Source organism: Macrotis lagotis, chromosome X, assembly GCF_037893015.1.
Source record: "Macrotis lagotis isolate mMagLag1 chromosome X, bilby.v1.9.chrom.fasta, whole genome shotgun sequence".
NCBI lineage: Eukaryota > Metazoa > Chordata > Mammalia > Peramelemorphia > Peramelidae > Macrotis > Macrotis lagotis.
In genome coordinates, this window is record NC_133666.1 from 180,216,996 (window position 1) to 180,241,858 (window position 24,863).

The following is a 24,863-nucleotide window of genomic DNA, read 5'->3' on the forward strand; positions in this document are numbered from 1 at the left end:
GAACATTACATATTGACCAAGATGCCATAATTCCGTTCTTTAATCTATTTCCACCAATTAAGAATTTTCTGAAAATAAAAGAAGGGTTAATTCCATAATAACTATGAAAAGACATTATGTAATTTCATTTTTTTTTTATTTTGCAAAACAATGGGGTTGAATGACTTGTCCAGGATCACAGAGTTAAGTGTCTAAAGTTGAATTTGAACTCCGATCCTCCTGACTCTAGGACTGGTGCTCCATCTACTGTGCTTCCAAATTGCCCCAATTTCCTCTTTTTAAAGTTTTAAACAATAAGGTTAGTTTAACTGTCTCTGACAAGAATAGAGGGATTCAAGAATCTTTCAATGTCTTCTTCCAGGTCTGTGATTTGGTTAAAAGCTATTTTTTACAGTTAAATCCTTTCTAAAGTCAAATCTTTCCCCTCTTTCCCTCTTTTCTTCCTGTCCCTTTTGCCCTTCTTTCTCCTGCACTCATTGACTCTCTCTCTCTCTGCATTTTTTTCACTGATTTTTCAAATGGTGTGCATAGCTATGAGCTAGACCATGATTCCTGATAAATTTTTAAACCACAATTTATCAGAGGAAACCTCCTGTTAATGTTGTAATGTTAGCTAAATTAAGTAGAAATGAGTACAACAACAATCCTGCTTTAAAATAGGTCATAAGATATGCTTATGTGTCTGTATGTACTTGTGTGTGTGTGTATGTCTGCCCAGCAGATCATCACAAATTATTTAAAGATCATTAGAATATGCTTCGCTGAGCCTAATAAAGGACAAATTGTGACCAGAAACATCAATAAAAGACATTATAAAGGACATATATGATCAGCAACGGATCTAAACATAAAGTAAAGAAATAAAGCAATAATATGGACAGCCCATCATAAATACATTGGCAAACCTGAGATATTGAGGAGGGAGGGGAGAGAAAGGAAGAGGAACTGAAAGAGAAGCTCCTAGTATACTGGGTAGATGCTCTGTGAGGAATTCTTAGGAAAATATGGAAAAGAATAATGCAGAATGAAAAGACATAGATTTACAACTTGCATTGATTAGAGGGGAGTATGTGGAATTCACATTTGTCAAATGATGAATCAAAGTACTGTGTCCAATATAAAAGCCTAAAGGAGGAAAAACTAGTTTTGGCAATGAGTATATCAATACAAATCAGTAAAGTTTCTGTAGCTCAAGCTTCTTTAAGAAGCCATTAAGAGAGTCTATGTTTTGTGGAATTAAATTTTCATGATAACCATTTTATGAAAATATAAACAACAATATACAAATTCTAACAGCCAGAAAACAATTTATATATATTCTTAATAATATAAAATCTTTTTATAATGGCTCCTTATAATACTATCAGGAATACATTTATAGCAATAATATCCCAGGTGAACCAACATGGGGGTTTAAATTGACAATGAATAAGAGTCCTACTCAAAATTAACTGTAATTACAATTATCTTTAAGTTCCTCCTTGATACATATTATAATCCATTCTTGACCATACTGTGATGTTTTGTGCATGTCCTCCTACCAAATGTTTGACATTATCACCCAATATGCTGAAATTATTAGGATAACCACCACATATTTTAAGTGTAAAAATGAAATTGCCCTTTCTTGACACACAATTGGCCATCTTATTTTCCTATTACAGAATTCTTTCATTACATCTTCTATTGTTCTTTGGAGTTCATCAGTGGTTATATTTTGTAGATTTCTGATAACCACCATGCATACTTCAATTTGCTTCTTAATGATACATATTTTTAAAATAATTCTTCATAAGCAATTGTAAGCTGGGAACAACTGCTCTATAATGTCAGTATTAAAAATATAGGTGTATGCTTTCATGAGAAATGAGATAAATAAGAACTTTGCATTTTCCTGAAGGCAGATTACACTGTTCAATTGCTCTTCTGTGTTGTCTAATACAGGTACCTTAAGAAGCTCACAATCTAATGGGGGAGGAAATATGTAAGTAAATAAGAACAAACAGAGCAAAGAGGAAAAATGGAAAATAATTCAGAGAAGGAAAGGCACTAGAATTAGAGGATCTGGGAAAGGTTTTCTTTAGAAGGTGTAATTTAGTTGGGTCCAAAAGAAAGCCAGGGAAAGAGGTAGGTGGAGATAAGGAGAGAGAACATTCTAGGTATGAGAACTAGATAATCTCTGGTACCATATCTATTCATTATTCTAGACGGTACAACCCAAATCTGAGTACAAACTAGCTTCAGATTGATGGAATAATCACTTCCCCCCCTTAGTCTTAGAGTCTTAAAGTTAAGAGATAGAGTGTCTTATTCATGGAACAGGAAAAAAAGTAATAAACTAATATAGGACAGAATGGCACAGGAGATATATGATTGCAGGTTCTGATCTTTTTTTTTATTGAGTAGCATCTTTAGTTTTTTTTTAATCCACATGCACATGTATATTTTTTAAGTTACAAAATTTCCTTCCACTCCCCCTTCCCACCCCCCTTCTATCAGTAATGAACAGTCAGGTTAGCATTGTACATACATATTTTTGATAAACATGTTTACAGATTAGTCATTTTTGGTATGAGGAATTAGGATTAAGGGAAAGAAATACATAAGAGATAATTTTTATAAAGTGATCATGGGATTCTGAAGGGTTGCTTTTTTTTGTTTTCTTTTTCTTCCTCTGGATGGGGATTACATTGTCCATAGCCAGTCTAATATGGTTTTCCTAGTTCTCTGAACTGCTGAGAGCAGGTGCATCCATCAGAGTTGATCATAGAACAATGTTCTTATTAATGTGTACATTGTTCTCTTGGTTCTGTTCCCTTCACTCAACACCAGTTCCTTAAACTAATTTCATGCTTCTCTAGAATCTAATCATCTATGGTTTCTTATAGAACAATAATATTCCATAGTATTCAAGTACCATAACTTGTTAAGTCATTGCCAAAATAATGGGCATCCTCTCAATTTCCAATTCTTTGCCACTACAAAAAGAGTTGCTATGAATATTTTGGAACACATGGGTACAGGTTCTGATCTAATGAAAAATAGCAAAGGACACTGAGAAAAAAAGATCAGGTAAGTAGGAGAACCAGGAAAGAGTGATACCTCAAAAACCTAGACAAAGGAGGTAAATAAGGAAGAAGATGATTAAAAGGGTAAAAAGCTACAAAGAGTTCAAATGAAGAATGAAGATTGAGAAAAAAAAATCACTGGATTTGACAAATAAAAGATAACCAAAGAGAATAGTTTCAGCGAATGATGATATCAGAAACCAGAGAGTAAGAGTTAAGAACATGATGAAAGTGGAGGCATCTTTTTCAGATGTTCCTTTTAAGGCATGTATACATGCATACATACATACACACATACATATATATGTATGTGTGTATGTGTGTATGTATGTATGTATATAGGATAGTAGAGATGGAAGAATCAAATGAAGGTTGTTGTTTCTTTCCAGATAAAACATAGACATGTTTTCAAGCAGTAGAGAATGAGGCAGTGAGAAGAGAGAGATTGAAAATAAAAGATAGGTGAGGATGAGAGAGAGGAAAAATCTGTTGGAGGAGAAAGGATGGAATGAGATTCCCTAAAGAAGAAAGGGGGCTAGCCTTGTAAATGTATAAGGCATAAGACAAGAGTGAAAATACCTGTGAGACAATGAGAAAATGACAGAAAGCATCTGAGCAATAGGAAATAGAAGAGAGGGGAGAAGAGGGAGTTCATGGTAAATAACCTCCATTTTCTTTTGTAAAATATAAAGTACATTTCTCAGCTGTGAAGGTATAGGCAGGAAGAGCCATGGATGGCACACTGACAGATGAAAAGATTTGAAAGAACCTAAGTAGAGAGTAGGAAAGTGAGTTGAAAATATTAGTCTAAAAAGATTGCCTATCAGCAGTTAGGGCAGCAATAAGAATAAAGGTAGATCGTGTAACCCACAAAGATTGTGTGATTTTTTTCCCTACCTTTGTTCAGCAGCATATGGCAAAGGAAGTGATTGGCAACAGTGATCCAGGAATCAGACAACACAGAGTGATCAACAAAATGAATTAAAGGTCTAGGAACTTAAGGGAGGAGGACAGTATAAAGTTGAATTGGTTCAAAAGTGGACTAAGATGGAGAAAAGAGGAGAGAATGGCTAGTGTGTGTAGTGGGGGGAGAGCCTGAGAAATAAATTAAAGGATAAAGGGATTAGAAGCTACAGTGGAGACAATGATGATAGTTTAGTAAGGGAAAGCAGAGGCAAAGAGAAAAACTAATAGATTATGGATAGAGAAGAAGATTTAGAAATTATTGAGCATTAAGGGTGCTGTGAAAATTTAGAATATGATCATCTTTGAGGTGAGGTGGAGATAAGCATATAAACATTGAAATCTAAGCAATAGACATTCTTCATCTATTTGATGTTTTCTTTGTGGACAAATAAGTCCAACTTCTTTGAGAGATAAGACAGTTCTTCCAGAAAGCTCTAGTGTTCTAGGGCTCAGAGTAATCAGTACAATACATTTCCTACAGAGAATAATCTAAAGGACCTTGCCATTCATAAAGAGTCTCTTTTTGACATGTACTCTGTGATCTATCTCTTCCAACAAAGAAGCAAAAACCTTTGGTGAGCATACATTTTCTCCTGTTTTATGTCTCTCCAGATTTATGATAGAAAATCATTAAATAGGTTTTATTTCTAGTGCTATAACTCACTTCAATACATTTGGTGAACTCAAGAGATTCAGACAGGCAGCATGCTGTCCAACCCAATCAAATACTATTTTCAAAATCAAAATCCAATAAACAAAATGAGAACTTATATTTTCTACATCTTTCAAGTCTATTTTCAAGTGTCAAGTATAGAGACCATTGTTGAATAGTACTAAAGAAAGCTGTATTGTTTTTTATTAAAACTCTCCCTGAGAAGGTCCTTGATTTAGGTATAGTCTATCTCATAAAAATGTTTGTTTAGATGAATAAGTTAGCATATAGATCAGGAATTATAAATGTTCTTTTCATCTTCTTATGTCAATATTTATTAAGGTACAGTTTTTTCTTTTTTCCTGGATTTGAAATCTTCTTTAAACCCCTTTTATATCATTCTATTGTGTTATTTCCAGCATAGATCTTAATGTGTACTTAGTACAGTTACAATTCTGTTCCCTTTGGTGCATTTCTTTCTCTTCTATAAGCTGAGATTTCAAAATACTGCAAATGCAGTATTGTCATTGTCCTTGCTAGAGAAAGCAGTTTGTAAAATAATTTTAAATTTTAAAAATTTTTCTTCTGTTTGTAGATCTCTATCCATTTTTTCATTGTTGGATACCCTTGGAATGACTTTGTATTTATTATCTTGCCAAAATTTCTTAAATCATATTTTTGCCTTCTATTTCTTCATGTGCTTTTTGATACTAATGTTCATAATCATCCATCGCTGTTCTTTGTAAAATTTTACAAATAAGTTCATATTTTAATCTGATATTGCCATAAGCAGTTATCTGTTTGACAAGTCAGATGTTTGCTAAGAGTCCTCTATGAGTTCTGTTGGGCTCTTTGATTTGGCACTTAATCTACAGTGGCTAAACTTCTGGATAGAATTATTATAATCAGTGCTGATGTCATTAATTTTGCTCATTTCAATTTTTTATTTTCATTTGCTTGTTAAAAATCTCAAGGTTAAGCTACATCAATTGTAAACGATTTTTTATTCCTATCTTTAAAATATAAATAATTCTTGATGAGATGATCTGACTATACATAGATAGCTGACTCAAAAACTCCCACATAAATAACAAGTCTATTCCTGCCAGCTAATTCCATAAAAATATTGTTTTTAAAAAATCAGAAGGGTTTATGATGAGAAAATTAAAAGAAAACAAAAAACTATAACTTCTACCAAAAGGTAATACAGTAAATTGTGTGATTTCATTTAAAGTATCAAGGGATCATGCTCAAATACATGATCTTCACTGCCCCGATGAAGCTCCAGAAAATTCCTACTATTAAAGTTAGTCTTTTAGATCAGGTCTTCAAAGAGCCCTGCTATAGGGAGGGCAACATTTTAACCTCTTTCTCTCGCCCCGCCCCAAGATAATCAAGCTAATTTTTTTCTCTTAAAAATTATTTAAAGCAACCAGGAGACTTGATTAATTCAGGGGACTAGAGTCTCAGATGGAAGGCATCACTTCCTGTTTCCCTTGAGCACAAAAATAAATAAATAAATACATAAATACATAAATAAATAGATGGATGGATGTATGGATGTATGGATGGATAGATAGATGAATAAATAAATAGATAAATACATAAATGGATGGATGAATGAATAAATAAATGAATGAATGAATGAATAAATAAATAAATAAATGGACAAACAAACAAACAAACAAATAAATAAATGAACAAATAAATAAATAAATAAATAAATAAATAAATAAATAGATCTATGAGATGTTCCAGGCATTTTCTCTGATGTTTCATTAACAGCTAAACAAAAGGCAACTCAGTCAATTGACTTTACTTGGTTAAATCTACTTGAAGCTTTCACAATACATACATTTTTCCTTTATGAGCTAAATAGATCTCTTTCATTTAACTGCTAAATGACATACAAGTATATTATTCTTTTTTCAATAAAGTCAGTCCACAATAATTAGAATAGTCTTGCAGGATTGGAATAGAATAATCTCATCAAAGTACAGACTAGGCAATGAAGAAGACCTTCACAATGCATATAAAGTCTTTAGATAGGGAATTTGGATATGGAGTACTATGGGGTACCCCATCAACTCTTGGGAGATTAGAGAGCAAAATATGGCCTCTTAGCAACAAGACACTTAAGAATTACATCTTGATGATAATTGCTGCAAAATATCTTTTAAGGCTCTCTCAGCTGGAACTTCCAGGCTCTTAAACTGAGATTTCCTCAGAGCTCAGTTTACCAACAAAACATCTACAAGGACTGAATTTTAAGGGAGTGAAAGAAATTTTTCTTCTCCCCCAACCCCCAACTCCCAAGAAATGGACAAATTCAGAAGAAAAAGTAAGACTTTGGCCTTTAATATTGTCTGTATTGCTAATGGTCATCAATATCCAATTGACTTAGGAGAAGCTTAATGAAAGAAGACCCTTCCTTGCTTTAAAGGAGTTATATTTGTGTAAGAAGAAGGAAAGAACCTCTGTATTTGAATCAATTGTTGGTAATGATCAATATAGCTAAACAAGCATTCTTCAATCCTTAAAACTGAATAAGCAAAACAATTAGACATATCCTCTTTGGAATTTTAGGATTTTCTAACAACAGTACTGAGGGAATCGCTTTAAGTTTTTATTTTGGGGTTTTATTTTAATTTTTATGTTTTTATTTAGCTTTTAAGAACTCAACCTGAACTCTGCTATATGAAAAGCTATTAGGGGAGATATTTTTGGAATTGCACATAAATGGTACCCCAGTTAACTTAAGAATAACTTTCCACTCTCATCACAGATTTGTGAATTGTAATAATCTCTAGAACTTCCAGTACTTCCAGTAACTTCCAGTTACTTCCAGCAACTTCCCTTGCATTTCCCCATCTTGGCTAAAATAGCTGATGTAGAGAATTGTGATTTAGCAGGAAAAAAATCTGTCAAATGGGTGGAGGTTCCTACTCAAGGAAGGTTCTGCCTCCTTGGACATTTGTGATTACATCCTGTCTTCTCTTGACCCTGTTGTTTGTATCTCATTCCCCATTTTTCCCCCTTTATCTAATCTTGGCACTGGACACATACCTGTTAAAATTGGATATCAAGTACCTTGAGACAGAAAGGACCAGCACCTAGATTTTCATTGGAACTTGCCTGCTCCAAGGTGTAAAAAACCTTTCCCAAGCACCACCCTCTATCCAGGCTACAACGGAGGGGTATTTAATAGGAAGTGCCTCCCCTTTGACTTTTTTGCTTCTTATGGCCTCCCATTCAGAAGGATGGGCCTTCCTCTGGCTTTTCCTGAAACCATGTGAAGCATCATGGGCCTCACCATGTGGCCTGGTTAACCCAAGCCTCATGATTTCCTGCTCGCTCTCTCTCTCTCTCTCTCTCTCTCTCTCTCTCTCTCTCTCTCTCTCTCCTTTTCCAGACTTCAGCTTAGCCTTCCAGCTGACCTGCCAAGATTAATTGGCAATCCACATGGTCTTTTCCTTAAACTCTTCTTAACTTTCCTAGCAATCAGGAGTGGATGTGTGGTGCAGAGGCAGTTCTCTGCAAAGGGACATAGTCAAGCCCCAGAAATGGTAATATTATTATTATATTTCTGACCATATCCCAGGATAATATAGTAGAGCTCAGGCTCCAGTGTTGGCTCTGTCCTGGTCTAGCATAGAGAGGTAGAAGCTGACATTGGCAGAATGGGCAGCAATCAGAATCATTGAACCCACCAGTGAACAGCCTGGAAACAATAGCCTAAGTCCTAGGTTTCAGTGCAGAGATCAGGAGACAGCAGAAAGAGATGTGGGTCCCACAGTAAAAGTGAACAACAGGGTTAGGCCTGGCAATTAAAGAGATAGTAGCAAATGGGGAATAGTTCCCCAAAACAATAACAATCTAGTGGCAGAGAGGTGGGCACTGGCATGATTAGTAGAAAAAGTCAGACCAACAATAGGCTATTGCTTCCTATAATGCAGACTTGAAGAAACTTTCTACATTATTACCAGTACAATGCCAAAGTGATCAATGAAACTTTCTACTAAGGATTTGAACAATAAAAGCATGGCTTTGTTAAGGTAGCATGCTTCCTGGCAACAAGAACATTAAAGTATCTATCCAGTCCCCACCAAAAAAAGAGAGATTTTCCTCAGGAGCCTCTTATGAAGTGAATGCTTTGTATTCTTCCTGCCATCCCTGGAAGAGGAAGATTCTGGCTGATGCAGGGCGATACAAATGGGTGGTCTATGATAAGGCTCAGTGACCGTGCAGGAATCACTGCTATTTTGTACTTTTTGTTGCTGCCCCTGCTTATGGAAACTGTTTAACATTTAGATTTCACTCATGATTCCACATGATTTGGAATCATCCACTTACATGGACTTCATCATTTAGAGACAAAACTTCTTTCCTAGCTCTTCCCTATTTAGTCACTTCTCCAAGGAGCCATTGCATTGTCAGTTTTGTTTTTGTTATTGTTCTGTTTAAGTTTTTCTTTTCTTTAGTGCTGCCTTTACCTGTCTTGAATTCCAGAGGTCAGGGTTGATCAGTTCCATCCCCAAAGCAATTTAAGAGATGAAATGTCCTCTCTAATAGTAGTATCAAACACATCACCCTTTCCTTAACGACATTGAAACCCACAAATTAACATTATCTATACTGTATTGTGTTTTTATTTATTTTATTAAACATTACCCAATTACATTTTAATCTGGTTGCAGTCACACTTGGGAGTTTTGGAGGCATGAGTTTAAAACCCCTGTTCTAGAAGATCTTATGGACATAACCACCAAGAGGTGGAGTATGATGGGAATCAATAGTCTTTTCCCTTCCCCATAAAGATAGTGAAACCAAATTTGAAACTTGATTAGCTTAAACAATACGACTAATCTTCGCAAATACAAAAAAAAAATCTGAAGGAACTCCATTTAAAAATATAACATATCCTTAATGCATATTATTGATAAATATATTCTTCTACTACAGTTAAGTAAATCACTGGCTAACTTTCAAATGACTTATACATGAATTATTCCCTTTGAATATCAAACACCAGGGAACTGGTGAGAGTCAAGATCAGACCAGAACACCTGGTTAAAATGAAAATATTTATCACATTAAAACTGGATACCTAGACACAGGAATATTTGGAGGTAAAAGGAGAAAGAATTCACATCATACTAAAGAATGAAGATACTTTATATTATGTGTTATATAGTCTCTGAAATAGGACTAAAAGAATAAGTACTATAGATTTTTAGTGCTGATTTATTATGCTCTTTATTAGTATTGATGCCACCGGATAGTTGATAATTTTGAAATCTATTAAAGGTGGTCAAAAGCTATAGGAGGGAAATCATTTTGTGGAATGATTTATGGGTAATTGTATTTTAAAATTTGATATACAATTTCCAAAATTACATAGATTTACATTTCACAAAACTATATTCTTCATTAGGAAATTTAGACTTGATAGTTTATACATTTATTGACATTATAACTCAATTCAGATTCAACACTCAGCATGATTCATCTGTTTCCTTGAATTTAAAAAAAAAAAACTCTATATTTTAAATGAATAGTAAATTGCTAATTTTCATCTCTATTAGAAAAAGAAAAAAAATAAGCTACTCTTCATCATTGTAAGTATTTTGCTAATCATGAAGATAATTTTTTTCCCTAAAAAGTAATGGCAATGAATTTTGATCAATGGAGAGGATATTCTCTGGTCAAAATAATGATCTCTGATGTAATTATCAAATGTTGTACATATGAAACCTAGGTCAAAAGTCTTTGCCTGTAGGGTAATAAACCTGTCCAATCACATAATTTAATTAGTCAGTTTCTTAATATGGAATTTATTTTCTCCAGTGATTCCAAAAGCAACATTTCAAAAGCTCATGGTGGTTTTATTCAGAAACATCCTGCTCAGAGAGGAAATAGAAGTTTATGATTTTAATTACAGCCACTTTCTGTATTTATATAGATGTATTTAATGAATTATTTTAGAACCTTTATATCAGCTATGAGTATAAGTAAATAAATTATATGGTGTCAAGTGATAATTTTTGCACTTAAACCTGTCACTGGGGGGAGTTTTGTATATTCTTATGCCTTTCAGTTAATCTGTCAAAGTTACATGCCAATAAACTGTTTAGAAATGACATTACCTTCCCAGGACCTGTTAGAGTGACATTGCACCAAAGCAATTTCATTAACATGTTTATAATTGGGCTGTGATTGAAACTGCTATTGAAGAAGTCAAATACATCACAATAAACTGTACATCAATGACACACTTACTATGAAATTAACATTTTCAAATGATGGTCTTAGGAAACCTATTAATAATTAAAATAAAACTGCTTTGATTTATTCCTTTTTCAGATACCCTTATGCAAATTTCTCACTGCATTAACATGCCATAAGTAGGTAAGACATAGTAGTTGTCATTAAAATTGAATGCAATATTCATATTTTTAAAATTGAACTTTTAACCTTCAGTCATCTATAAAGGAGAAATATTGAAATAAGGAAAGAAAAGGTAAGGGTCCAAGTTTGTATTCTTATGTTTTTGAACTTTTAATTTTCTCTTTCTTTTTTAGTTCAGAATTTTTACCATTTTGGGTAAAAGGTCATTACAATATTTACTCAGCAAATATCAAAGATGTGACCTTTAAAACACATTATAATTATAAATTTAAAATTTGAATAATCATTAACTTTATAATGATTGTTAGTATACTATCTGGATATCATTTCAAATATGCGAACTCTGAGTAAACATCCCCAGTCATGAACACTAATAGTATTTCAAGGTCTATAGGCATAAAAGCACACACTCACTGAATAAACTGACCAAAATTTAACATTAATGTCAGATTCTACTGTTGTTTTAAGAAGTTATCTGAAAGTCCATCCAGAGGAAGAAAAATAAAAATAAAGCAAAATACACACACACACACACACACACAAAACAACCCTCCAGAATCTGAAGAATACTTTATAAAAATGATCTCTTATGTGTCTCTTTCCCTTAATCCTAATTCCTCATGACAAAAATAATTAATACTAATCTGTAAACATATTTTCAAAATATGTATGTACAATGCTAATCTGACTATTTCCTGCTGAGGGAGAGGACTAGCAAGGGAGGGAGGGTAGAAGGAAATTTTGTAGCTTTAAAATATGCATGTGCAAATGGATGAAAATAAATAAAATAAAAAAAAGAAATATCTGAAAGTCAAAAGTAAAAAAACATAAAATCTGTGTTTTTCTTGTTTTGCTCTGTTCTACTCAAATGCTCATCTAACCAGAAGCATTTAATGTGTTGAAGGATGAAAACTGATAGGGAATCTGTGACAGAGACTATTTCATTTTTCTCTATGTATTCCCAATGCCAAGAAATTGCCCTGCCTCGCAATACATATTTGCTGTACTGAATGACTGAACTGGATATTAAATGTTCAATATTTATTAAATGTCTAACGTGTGCCTGGCATGTTGAGTTTTAGTCCTATGCACATAAAAGAGTTATCTCTATTCTTTTTCCAGCATCACTGTGAATATAACGAATCCTGAAATGTAGAAATACGGAGAATAATAATTAAAATGGTTGGAATATTGCCTTTTAGGGTCCCTTCTAACCCTGAATCCACGTTTCTATGTTCCATTCTTAAAGATATCATTAAGAAAATGTCAGAGAATCATAATGGCAAATTTTCAATTATGAAAGAATAAAGTTATTTTGAGTGTTTTATTAAAATAAAGATCTTTTCATTGATGAAGTCATAAATGTGTTAATCCAATTATTGCTAATTGAGTTCCTATTATGATCAAGAAAATTTGTTGGACATTCTGGAGATACAAAAATGATATAACTATTATACATAAAAGTCAAGTAATCTAGCACAAAAATATTTAAAATACATTTATTACCTGCTGTTATGTCACTCTGCTGTTTTCCTAATTTGAAGAGATTCAATCTAATTTTTCCATCGTGAAGATAGAGGAGGAGACCTCCTGAATGCTGATGAAAGTTACTGGATAGCAAAAGTCCCATTTTGTTCCAAGTGCGAAATTGAAAATTCACAGATATCTCATCTTGCCCAGAGGAGCCATGTAGTGCTAGGTAGCTGCCAGAGCCCAAAAAAGTGACTGGAATAGTTTGTGGTTGTGAACAAGAAAATGACACATTTCCCTAAGAATAAAAGGATATAGTTGTAAGATTTCACAATGGCATTTCTGACTTAGTAATACATTTTTAATATAAATGTTTAATTGATGTTTTAAAAAAAATTGTTGTTACTTCTCAATGACAGTTCTTTCTCCTCAATTTTCTGCCCCTCCCTTGAGTCTGACAAATAGAAGCCTTTCTTTTAATAAGATATATAGAGTTAAACAACAAATTGACCCACTGATCATGTCTGACAACACATTCCTAGCTTTACAAAGATTCACAGAGGTCTTCGTGGCTGGTAGTATAATACCCTCACAGAACAAACTCAGATTTCGTAATGAATCTTAAGGTGCTCTACTAAATTATAAAGGCATAGTTAACTTTAGTTAACTCTCATAATCCTAACCTACCCTACCAATTCTAAACAGGGATATTTCACTACTTTCCATAAGAAGGCTTAATTTTCTTATTTCCAAGTCTTAGCTAAGGCAAATATATTTTATTCGCAAAACCTAAAGTAACTCTAATGTTTATATACCTATCTACAGACATATCACACATACTTGTATATATATTTACACATGCATACAAATAAATGGATGGATATATAAAAGATTCTGAGCTTATATTATGCACATATATATATATATATCATCTACACATGTCTATGTATACGCATCATTTCTAGACATACATTGTATATAGGTGCTCGTAGCTATATTATATTTGTGTATGTGTATAGTCCATATTTAGTTTATATTTTCCATCTACAGCATGCCCTTTATTTGTCATTAAATGACTTTCTGGAGGTCAACTTAAAAGTTTTATCATTTCAAACCATTTTTAATTTCATCAGGGTAATTCTTTCTTTCTTTTTTTTTTTAGTTTTTTTGCAAGGCAAATGGGGTTAAGTGGCTTGCCCAAAGCCACACAGCTAGGTAATTATTAAGCATCTGAGACAGGATTTGAACCCAAGTACTCCTGACTCTAGGGCTGGTGTTTTATCCACTATGCCACCTAGCCACCCCCCGGGTAATTCTTTAGAAAAAGAAAACCTGACTATCTTTTCCCATTCTTAAATAAAGAAAAGCACCCAATTGATTCCACCAAAGAATTACCAGGGAAATAAATTATATCAAAATGGAGATGTAATTTTTCCATCATTTATGTTACTGTTCTCTTGAAATCTATCCACAGATACCTCCAATGTTCATTTTCTCTCCGGGTGTCTCTGTGTGCCACCCCCCAAACTCTCAACTTTCTGATTGCCTTCAAGACTCAGTTCACCTTCAGTAGGAGGTCTTTACAAGTTTCTCTTCCTTTTCATCTCCCATACCAGTGATACTTTTAATAGTATTTTATTTTTTCCTAACTGCATTTTAAAACAATGGTTTAACATTGTTTTGAAGTTTTGAGTTCCAAATTATATCCTTCGCTTTCTGTTCCTCTACCCCTTCTTGAGATGATATATCACTACCAATTCTATATATGGCTTCTTATTTACAAGTTGTCTTCTTCATTAGAACATGAGCTCAAGGGAAGTGACAATTTTTTCCTTTCTTTGTAAACTAGTTTAGTGTCTGCACATTTGACATTCTTAATACTGACTTTTTTCACTCTCCTAAACTGATGATTGAAAAAGTCTTTGGAATTGTGAATAGTATACAATTTGATGTTTTATAAATGTAGCTAATTTTCCTATATAGAGAGGTTCCCCATATTCCTTTTAAGTATCTAGGAGTTATCAAATGAATTTCTTTTTATTTTCTTCTTTCTCCCTCCCCAAACTTAAAGTCAAGGCATGTATGTATAAAATCATCCTATGCATTATTTCTATTTATAAGCTCTCTGGATGTAGATAATGTTTTTCTTCATATATCCTTAATAATTAATTTAGATATTTATAATACTAATGCTCTAAGTCATTATTGGTCAGAGAAGTACAAATTAAAACAATCTTATACCTACTGATTACCTAAAATGATTTAAGGGGCAAGTGACAAATGTTGGAAGGGATGGGTAAAGAGGGGATATCAATTCATTGCTGGTGGATTTTTGAATTGATCCAACCATTTTGGAGAACAATATGAAATTATGTCTAAAGAGTTAAGATACCTATCATATTTCCCCATGTATAAGATGCACCCTTTTCCCGAAAAATTTGGGGTCTAAAACCTGGCAACTTCTTATACAGTGGTTATAAATTTTTATTTGCATTTCCCACTTTTTCTAACTTGTTGTCTTTGTGCTCATTCTTTCCCATTTGTAACAAGTGGAATTCCTGTGTCCACAAAGATGCTTTATTAGCATGAGGCAAGATGAAATACTGATAAAAAAAAGTTACTGATTTCAAAGGATACAACTGGTGCATCAGGTTCATGAAGCAGAATGGACTAAGCATGTGACCAACACCAGACTTGCCCAGGGAGTGCTTGTGGTCAACCACAGACCAGAGCACAGGCAGGAGAGCAATCAGAGTCTCTCCTTAAGACAAGGGTTACTCATCAAACACAGATGAGGACTAGTTAAATGATGTGAGTTTTGTCAGTGATGAGTAGTTATATGAATTTTATGATGATTAAAACTTGAGTTCAACAACTTTATATTTTTTTTCAAAATTTTGGGCTCCCATATTAAGGTACATCTTATACATGGGGAAATACAGTATACCATTCAACTCAGCAATATCAAAACTATATAAGATTTTTTGAATTTTTTTAAATAGGATATTCCTGTATGTATCCATATACACTAACAGATTTTTCATTTGGAATAAGAATTATAACCATTAAAAACAGTTTGACAGAGTAGGTTGTATTTTAATTTAGGAAATCTGTGTTTTTAATTCCTAGCTTTCATTCTTTTTAGTCATGTGACTATTGGCATCTTTTAATTTTCTGAGATTCATTCTTCTCATCAGTAAAATGGAAATAAAATATTCATTATATTATATAGAATAAAATTTTACCAGTTTTAAAGCCCTATGTAAATGTATATATTATTCATTCATTTTTAAAATGAGGCAAAATGTAGCAACTTTCCAATATATGAATTTAAATGACCCAGTATGAAAAAGAATCATGTAGTTTCTAAGCTGGGAGCTGAATGTTTCAAATTGTCTTATGGTGTCATATTTTAGGAAGGGTACATTGTTGCTTTTATTTAATCTTTTCAGTTGTTTCTGATCTTTGTTACACCATTTGGGATTTTCTTGGCAAAGATATTAGAGTAATTTGCCAGTTCCTTCTGTAGCTCATTTTACAGGTATGGAAACTGATCCAAAAGAGATCAAGTGATTTGCTCAGAATCACACAGTTAATAAGTGTCTGAGGGTTAATTTGAATTCAGGGAAATGAGTTTTTGTGTCTCGGGGTCAGAAACTCCATCTACTAAGCCACCTAGCTGCCCCACCATTGGGATATAAGGGTAAATAAAGAAGCAGAGACTGTTAGGGTGCAAAGATAAAAATACTAAATACAGCTCAAGGAAATAAACTGATAGTCATAATGAGTTCAGTGTTCCTCCTGCTTGTCTCCTTTTTCAATTCATAATTGTGACTGGAGCAAATTATATGGATGATGGATCCTTCAGAGCTGAGGAAGCAAAAAGCCTCCAATAATGATGTTTTTATATGTCACTGGACTTGCCAGTTGCTTCTTAGCTTCTGCTAATCTTGAAACAAGTCTTTATGCTCTAACTGCCAGCAATCAGGGTCTACCAGTCAACTGTCATCACTAATTTACCTGCATCTTAACTTCTAACTGCACTGGGACTAGAACTTTCCCTCTTAAGTACCATAGGGTCTAACCTCTCCTTGTCCTATAGAGGCTTGATTCTACAGCACTAAAGAGGGGAAATGTCTCCATCTGGGCTTTTCACAAGACTCCCATTTCACCTCCAATAAAAGTAAATGTATAATGTTATAGAGCAAAGTCAGGCACTACTCTAACAACTGGGGATACAAAGGGGGTGGGGAGAGAACCAGAAACCACTCTCAAGGAATGCATGCAAAATATGATGTACAAGAAGACCTATCTAGGATAAATTGAGGAGAGAGTTGCCTCAGATGGAAGGCACTAAGATTAAGAAGGAATAGGACAGAGATATATTGCAAAATATAAGGTGAAACTTGAACAAAGCCATAGCAGCCAGGAGGTTGAGAAAAGAAGGAATAGCATTACAGGGATGGGAGATAGGCATGAACTCAATCTACATTGTCTGATGGTGTGTGGCCTGTAGGTAAAAAAAAAAATAAAAAGGCCAGAGACATTGAATAACAAAGTATATGGAGGGCAATAAGATGTTAGAAGACTAAGAAGCTAGGAAAAAGGAAGTTTGTAAAGGTTTAAAAGCCAGAGGTTTCTATTTTTGTCCTTGGAAGCAAAAGGAAGTCATTGAAAGTAATGAGACTAACAATACCTAAGCTTGGTAATGAATCATACTGGCAGTAGAATTTGATAAAAGCATAATTAAGTGTATAATGAAATATCTTCCTTAAAACTTAACAGTCAATGTGCTGGTATCTTTTCTGCTCAGTTGTGATCAGTAATGATTGCACTACAGAGTGGTAAAAAGATCTTTAAATTATTTGAAATAAATAAAATTCACATACACACATCTGTATAATTCAACAAGCATTTAGGAAGCAATTGCAACATGGAAAATATTGTATGGGGTATTAGAGATATAAAGACAGAAAATGAGTTTCTGCTATTTTATAAATTCACATTCTAATGGGAAGGGTAAGAATTCACAGTCAAAATCCTAAGGGGAAAAAATAATGACATATTACCACCTGTCTCACTGCAAAGGGACCAAGGATTTCTAGGACTGCACATTGTGTACATGCCAGGTGTGGTTAGCTTCTGATGTGTTTCATTTAATTACTTTTCTTTATCACAAGGAGGTTCAAGTTTTATCACAAAGAAGAGGAGGTTAAAACCACTGTGAAGTACAAGAAAAGAAAAAATCAATAAAACTTTTTTTTTTAAATGGAGAGAGAAGAGCAGAAGTCCCCAAGAAAGGCCTTGGAAAGGAGGTGACAAGCCTTAAAGAGAAGGTGAAGATTTAAAGGGGAAGAGGTGAAAAGGTGACAGATGTCAGGTAGAGGGGGAAAGTTAGTGGTGCAAATAAATAAAAAATGGACATGGAATGTCTTGTTGTACTACTGCAAGTAGTGCAGTTTGACTAGAATGGAGTATGTATTTGTATGTATAATGCAGAATAACTTCAATTTTGCTTTAGCAGGCTGAATAAATATATCTAATTTTCATAATGAAATGAATTCAGACATGTATTCTCTAGAAGAATACAAATTACAACTAGAATTTCTCTTGGAATGGTGAAAAAGCAATATATTTCATAATACTGTTGAATATTAAAGTTATTTTTAAATTTTAAACTAAATCTCTGCTGTTCATGACTCGAATAACTGAAATTTCATAGTAACAGACAGTGGAAAAAAAAACACCTTAGGCTTAAATTTTAGAATAAGAAGAGATCCTAATTTCCACTTAATATCCAGATGAGAAAACTAAGGTACTGTGATTTATCTAAGGGAGTATAATAAATTAGTGGCAAAACTCAGATAGGAACCATCAGAAGTCTCTTGAGTCCATAATTCTCAACATTACACTATTGTACTCCCCTGACAGAATTTGATATTAAAGTACTATATTTTAAGCCAACCAATATTACTACTTTGGGAAAATATGTAGTCACAGCAGTTTAATAATTCCTAATTGATATTAAATTATTGGCAACAACCATACCAAATTGATAGGTTTGTTCATTCTAACAATGACTGATACTTAGTTACTTTCTGGAAAATTGGGATTATTCTCTATGTGGGTGATTAGAGCCTAAATAAAGAATTAGAGAAATTATGCAGGCAGAAAAACTGGCCTACTGGGAGCAATAACAAAGAGTTCCATGAAAAATGTAGCCTCTGACATAAAAGAACATTTAAATCTCTATTTGGTTTCTTTTTTATGTGAAAATGAAGAACCTGTCTCATAAACTACCGTAACTTGACTGGGGCTAGTTTCTTTTTCCTTGAGTAGTTACCATGGAAACTTAATCAGATAGCTAGGTCACTACCAAAAGTCCAGGAAGATGCTACACAGAGTTCCCCAGGTTTCAGGATGTTCTTCTAGACCTAAGACTTATTTGAGTCTCTTTTTATTCCCCCAAAGTCATCGGGGAAAACAGAGAAAATTGCTAGGAGAGCAATGTATTCTATGTAACAATATATTCTATCACAGAATCTTGGAGTTGGAAAGGAACCTTGAATTTACCTATTCTATTCCATATCAGAACTAGAATCCCCAATAAAATATATCTAATAGTTGGCTATCCAAGTTTTGCTTGCACATTTCTAGAAAAGAAGAGTTTTAATTCCATCGAAATAAACTGTCATTTGTCACACAGCTCTACATTTGTCACCAACATTAGCAACAAGAGAAATTGTGAAATACTTGGCTAAACTCTAGAGAAACTGGCCTTTGAGTAAAGACAGTGAAATGAAAATTTTGAAAGAATCCTTGTTCTCCTGTATAATCTCCAGAAAATATCTGAAAATGATTCCAGAAAGACCAATGAAACAGAAAATTAGAGTAAAGACATAAGATGGTCAGGGTCTAATAAAACTGGAGAACAACAACATAGAAACCAGGGTAAGGTCAGGCAAATAGACCAGGAGTTAGTAAAACTATGGAAAGGAATTTTGCTAGGTCAACCAATTCAAGTTTCTGAAATGGGGCCTAAAGTTAATCAGAGTCAGCCATCACATTGAGAGAAGAAGAGGTGGAGATCTGCAGGTATTCAAAAATTCCAATTTTCAGTCAGAACTTAGGTGGAAGCAACACAAGCCCTAAATAAAACCCAGAAAGACATGTTCACATGCTTCTAGGAGTCACAGAAATTGGCAGGATCATTTCAGTTCCTAAGAACTAGAGACAAACATTGCTATGCAACAGACCTGAGAAAAGTTATATGCCACTGGGACAAGTCAACCAAGGTTAGAGCATGAGATTGAACCAACTCCACCTTTAGGATCATATCAGGAGGAGACAGTCTGGGTATAGAACCAGAATGAGATACAAACTACAGACTAAGGTAGTGGGTGGGGTCTAATGCCAATTATTCAATTAGAATCAGTAATAGCAGTAACATCCGGACTACAGAAGTGAAAAGGACCAGCATTTACTCAAGTCATCGAAGAGGAAATTACCCTGAATACACAATTGCAAACTAAAAAATGAGGGAGAAAATATATGACAAGAAAACATTGAATGAAATAAAGAAATACTATTAGTTATAAAGTCAAGAGGCAAATATAAGAGAAGAGAATAACCCCACAACAACTACAAGCACAGCCTCCAAGAAAGAAAAAATGTCTTGGCCATGAGAACTAAAGATATACTTTAAATGAGATTTAAAAGATGAAATTGGTAATGCAATAACAGCTTGTGGGATTCTTTAGGCTGAAGATCATTTTATTCTGGGCTCAACAAGCTGATACTTTCAATCAATCATTTTCTTTCTTAATTTAATGAAAAATTTATACTTCATAAAGACATCACAGGGTATAAATCACCTTATTTACATATTTGAAATTTTCTTGTGTTGATTGATTGATTGGAGTTGGAGAGGAATACCATCCTTACAAGTATAATTGAAATACTTTTGGTAATAAGAATAATATAGCAAATCAGACTGTTTTTTTTGCAAGGCAAATGGGGTTAAAGTGGCTTGCCCAAGGCCACACAGCTAGGTAATTACCAAGTGTCTGAGACCGGATTTGAACCCAGGTACTCCTGACTCCAGGGCCGGTCCTTTATCCACTGTGCCACCTAGCTGCCCCCAAATCAGACTTTTTAAAAGTACTTTATACATACTATTCATTTGATAGTCACAACAACAAAGAGGCAGTTGCTAATATAATCCTCATTTTACAAATGAGGAAACTGAGGCTAAGAGAAGTTAAATGTTTGCCCAGGACCACCTAGCTATATGTCTGAGGCAAATTTTGAAATCAGATCTTCAGACTCTAAACCCATTGCTCTATCTACTATACTAGCTGATTTGTGGTGCTGATGATGAAGTACATTGTATAAGACTCAAGATTTAGATGAAGTCTTGGAAATTTTTATGAAAATAACTTTAGATACAAAGGGAAAGAAAAGGAAAAAAGTGAAAAAGGGAAGGAAAGGGAAGAGAACAGAAAAGAATAGAAGAGGGAAAACTACTTAGAAATACCCAGAATTATGCTGGAGAAAAAAACAATATAATAGAGGGCAGCTAAGTGGCACAGTGGATGGAGTATTGGCTCTGGATTCAGAAGGAACGGCATTCAAAACTAAACAAAAACAAAAAAAACACAATGAAATAAAGACCCTACAATAAAACATAGTTTCAGATATCTATTTAAAAGTGCAGAGAATAGGTAACAAGTAAGATGAAGTAGAGATCCCAGAACATGGAAGTAAATTTGTCCCTATAAGTATATCTAAGATATTATGGGTACATGATAGAACAATGACCTTTCCCTTAGCAGACTGCAATCCGTGAACTGATGGCTCCCCAAATAACTCATTTTTTTAAAATTTCTCCATTGGTACAGAAGATTGTAAGATCTTGTATCTTTCCCCAACCTGGGCACCTGAGCAACAGGACAGTCACTACTAGAGCAATGACATAGGCAACTGTGATGGATGATAAAGGCTGAAAAAATGGATGAGAGGAAAAGAGCTGCACACAAAGAAAAAAACCATCAGTAAGAAAAGAGCTTATTTGGCTAAATTCAGTGGAGATGAAATATAAAATTGCTAATAGGGAACTTTGTTATGAATGTCCCAAGGAGGCTTACCTCTCAACTGATTAATTGTTTTATGATTCATTATTCCTAGCCCTTTGAGAATAAAATTATCTGTTTCACACCGGGTTGCAGTCTGGGAATCTTTTCATTTTCTCACCCTTGATGGGAAGAATCCTTTAAACTAGAACAAAAATGGAATTGCTCCTCAGAAATGTGAGGTTAGATTAGAATTGGAAGCACTAGGATTCAGTTTCTTTGAGGTGTCAGGTAACCCCAAAGCACTCAACTCAAGGTAAATAACAGAGAGTATTTATTAAAGGTCACCAGTCTCTGTGCCTTCTGTCTATCACTTCCTGGATATTTGATGTGCTATAGAGGGCATTGTAAAACTTTTCTAGTACTTTATAGTTTCTAGATGTGAGATTCTTAGTCATTTGTTTTCCTTTTAAATAGTTCCTCTTAAAAAAGCTAACAAAACTACTTGTTAGTGTCTTTACCTCCAGAATTATCACTGTCACCTCTGTCATAACTTTGTCATCACCTTGACAGACACACCAACTTGTTTTCTCTTGTAGTGTCAACCTTTTACTTTGCTTTACCAACTTACTATTATGCTGTTTTGCCAACTTCTTTTTTCCTCTTTGAGATCTGCTACTTCTTCTTTGGCTCCCACTCCCCATCTTAAATTCATCTCTTTTTACTTCCCCTCTTCTTTCAATACTGCTTAGTCCTGCTAGAGCATGTGTTTCCCATTGTCCTTTTCCAATTTGTCAAGATCTCTATAACTGCCCTCCATATGTTTTTCATAGTTATTCAAAAACTCCGAATCTCCTTTATAATTACTTTCCATTCTTCTTTAACTCAATTACTTCCCTTGCTCCTCCCACACAACTTTCCAGTGGAGCTAGAAATGTGTTATTAGATCAAATGGGAAAGATATGAATAATCACCTTATATAATAGAAAATAAAGTCTCTTTCCCTTCTCTCACTTTCAATTTATTTCCCTTTTTTCTTACCTCCCTCCTCATATCCCTTCCCCCCCCCCCCCCACCTTCTAGTCTTTGGATTTCTTACCATAATGTAGATCTGAGGTTTCTGTCTCTTGGCCAAATTAATGATATTAACTCCATTACAATACAAATTTTCAAAACAGCCATGGAAATTCCTATGGGAAAATGATACTGATTTTCCAGCTGCTAAAGTCCCTCCAAAGCTGAGCTTAGAAAGAAAACAGACATCAATAAAACCATTTAATAATTTTTCTGACAACTTATTTGCTACACAGACAATAAACATTTCAAATACAGCCAAAAAGAATCACGGATTGTTCAGATTTCCATTATTTTGCTTTATGGCCTTTCACTGTTGTCAGATGTGGTCATATCAAACAAAGGTTAAGTATGACAATTAAAGGAGAGATTCATAGACCTACCAAGTGTATGTCCATAGAAACTCCTTTAATAACATATTTCAGGGGCTAGCATTACCCCAATTTTAGAGGCTTTTTAGTATGCTAACAGACTTTTACTGGATGTAGTTACTTGGAGGGTAATGGGTTGGGGGTTGGTGTTGCTCCTCATTTATCAGGGTAATAACAAACCTTATCTGGACAGGGTTTTGATGTATATACATTTTAGTCTGTGTGTAAAATTGTAGGTTGCTGCCCTTTGCCAATCTATTGATAAATTATTTTCTATTTGACTGTGGTAAATCTGATACAGGGCTAAAATGTTCATTTCATTTTATTTGTCAAGGCCATTTCATGCCTCATGAACAATAGGATTTATATTTCTGGCTTTTATAAAGATGAGCAGCAAAGGATTGGACAGAGAAGGTATTATGTTTTGGTGCAATTTAGCCACTTTTAAATAGGCAGGTTTGAAAATGTTCTCAGTCCTTTTAAAAAAAAATCTAAGAAGCCGTATAACAGTCACACACTGATTTTTCTTTCTTTGTCTTATCAAATAATGTAATTGGAATATGCTACTGAGTTCTATGAGTTCTCACAGGTGACTTTTTATTATCAGGAGTTCACTAAAACATGAGGAAATTCTTCATGTTTGATTTAATACTAGTGAGATTTCCAAAAGGTAAATTTTTAAATGTCTTTTTCAATATTGGTTTCTCACCATTTGTGAGATGTTTTCTGAAAATGAAATTGTCTCATTGCGTGCTTGGATAAAAAGATTATCTATATAATAATAAAGTGCCATAATGTTAGGCAGTAGGAGCCACAATATAATAAAATATATTTTTTTATTTATTCTATAGAAATTTCAGCAAAAAATTTTAGTTACAGTGAAAGGATAATGCCATAAAATCTTGTTTTCTTTTGCTTGTTGAAGTGAAGTTAAATCATAAGGTCTTTATTAAATGAAAGGTAATTTTCACACCTCATAATTTAGGTCCAAGTAATTGAATTCTCCCTTTGCATGAAAATGTTGAATGTGTTTATCCACAGTAAAATTTACTTGTTTATTAAAGTGCTCAATAAGGACAGAATGCCAGTGTTGATCATCCAAGAGACTACCCGTTGTGATGTTAATGAGGCTGTTAGTAGAATGCAGTTTAGTATCACCTTAAGAGAGAAGGGGGGAAAAAAGAAAAAAAACTCAGCTCAGCACTAAAAAATTACAGTTACCATGTTGTGATTCAGTTTTGATCATGGTGATTACAATTCCTTTATTTCCCCCCCTGTTTAAATGGCCAACTTGTTTTAAGTAAGCATTAAATATACTACCTTTTAAACTCTGTTGTTGCTGCCTTCCTAGGTCTTTTCCTATAGTTATTGTATATTTGATATTTAAGAGAAAAAACTAGACTTCTAGATCTTAAAGTATAAGGAAAGACTAATAGCCTTCATTTTGCTCTAAATAAAGAGGATGGTGGGAATATTCAAATTCCCTAAATTACCCAAAGTTGAGCATGAAGTAACCTTTTTCTCTCCAGTGAGGAGTTGAATACCAAGTAGTTTCCCAATTTTCTAGGTGCTCCATTTCAACATAGCTAAATATCAGTCCCTAAACTTTGAATAGAACATCAGTTTAATCTTCTCCCTTTCTCTCCAAGATATCTACTCCTGCTGGACACAGATAATCCTATAAAAATCACACTGGAAATTTTGGGATTTGATATCCCCTTCCCCAAATTCCCCATCTGTTCTGTCCTTTACCCATCATTCTTACTTGGCTCTCCTCATTTTG

At 33.9% G+C, this 24,863-nt stretch overlaps 1 protein-coding gene across 2 annotated transcripts in view; it reads right to left on the bottom strand.

Moving 5' to 3' along the window:
• CNTNAP4 (contactin associated protein family member 4) overlaps window positions 1-24,863 on the bottom strand; it is a 588,793-nt gene that overhangs the window by 174,848 nt on the left and 389,082 nt on the right. For both annotated transcript variants that reach the window (XM_074208780.1, XM_074208782.1), the window contains exons 6-8: window positions 24,054-24,238; window positions 22,735-22,878; window positions 12,601-12,862 (exon numbers count right to left, since the gene is read on the bottom strand). In XM_074208780.1, coding sequence (XP_074064881.1) covers window positions 12,601-12,862; window positions 22,735-22,878; window positions 24,054-24,238 — 591 coding nt within the window. The remainder of the gene's footprint in view (window positions 1-12,600; window positions 12,863-22,734; window positions 22,879-24,053; window positions 24,239-24,863) is intronic.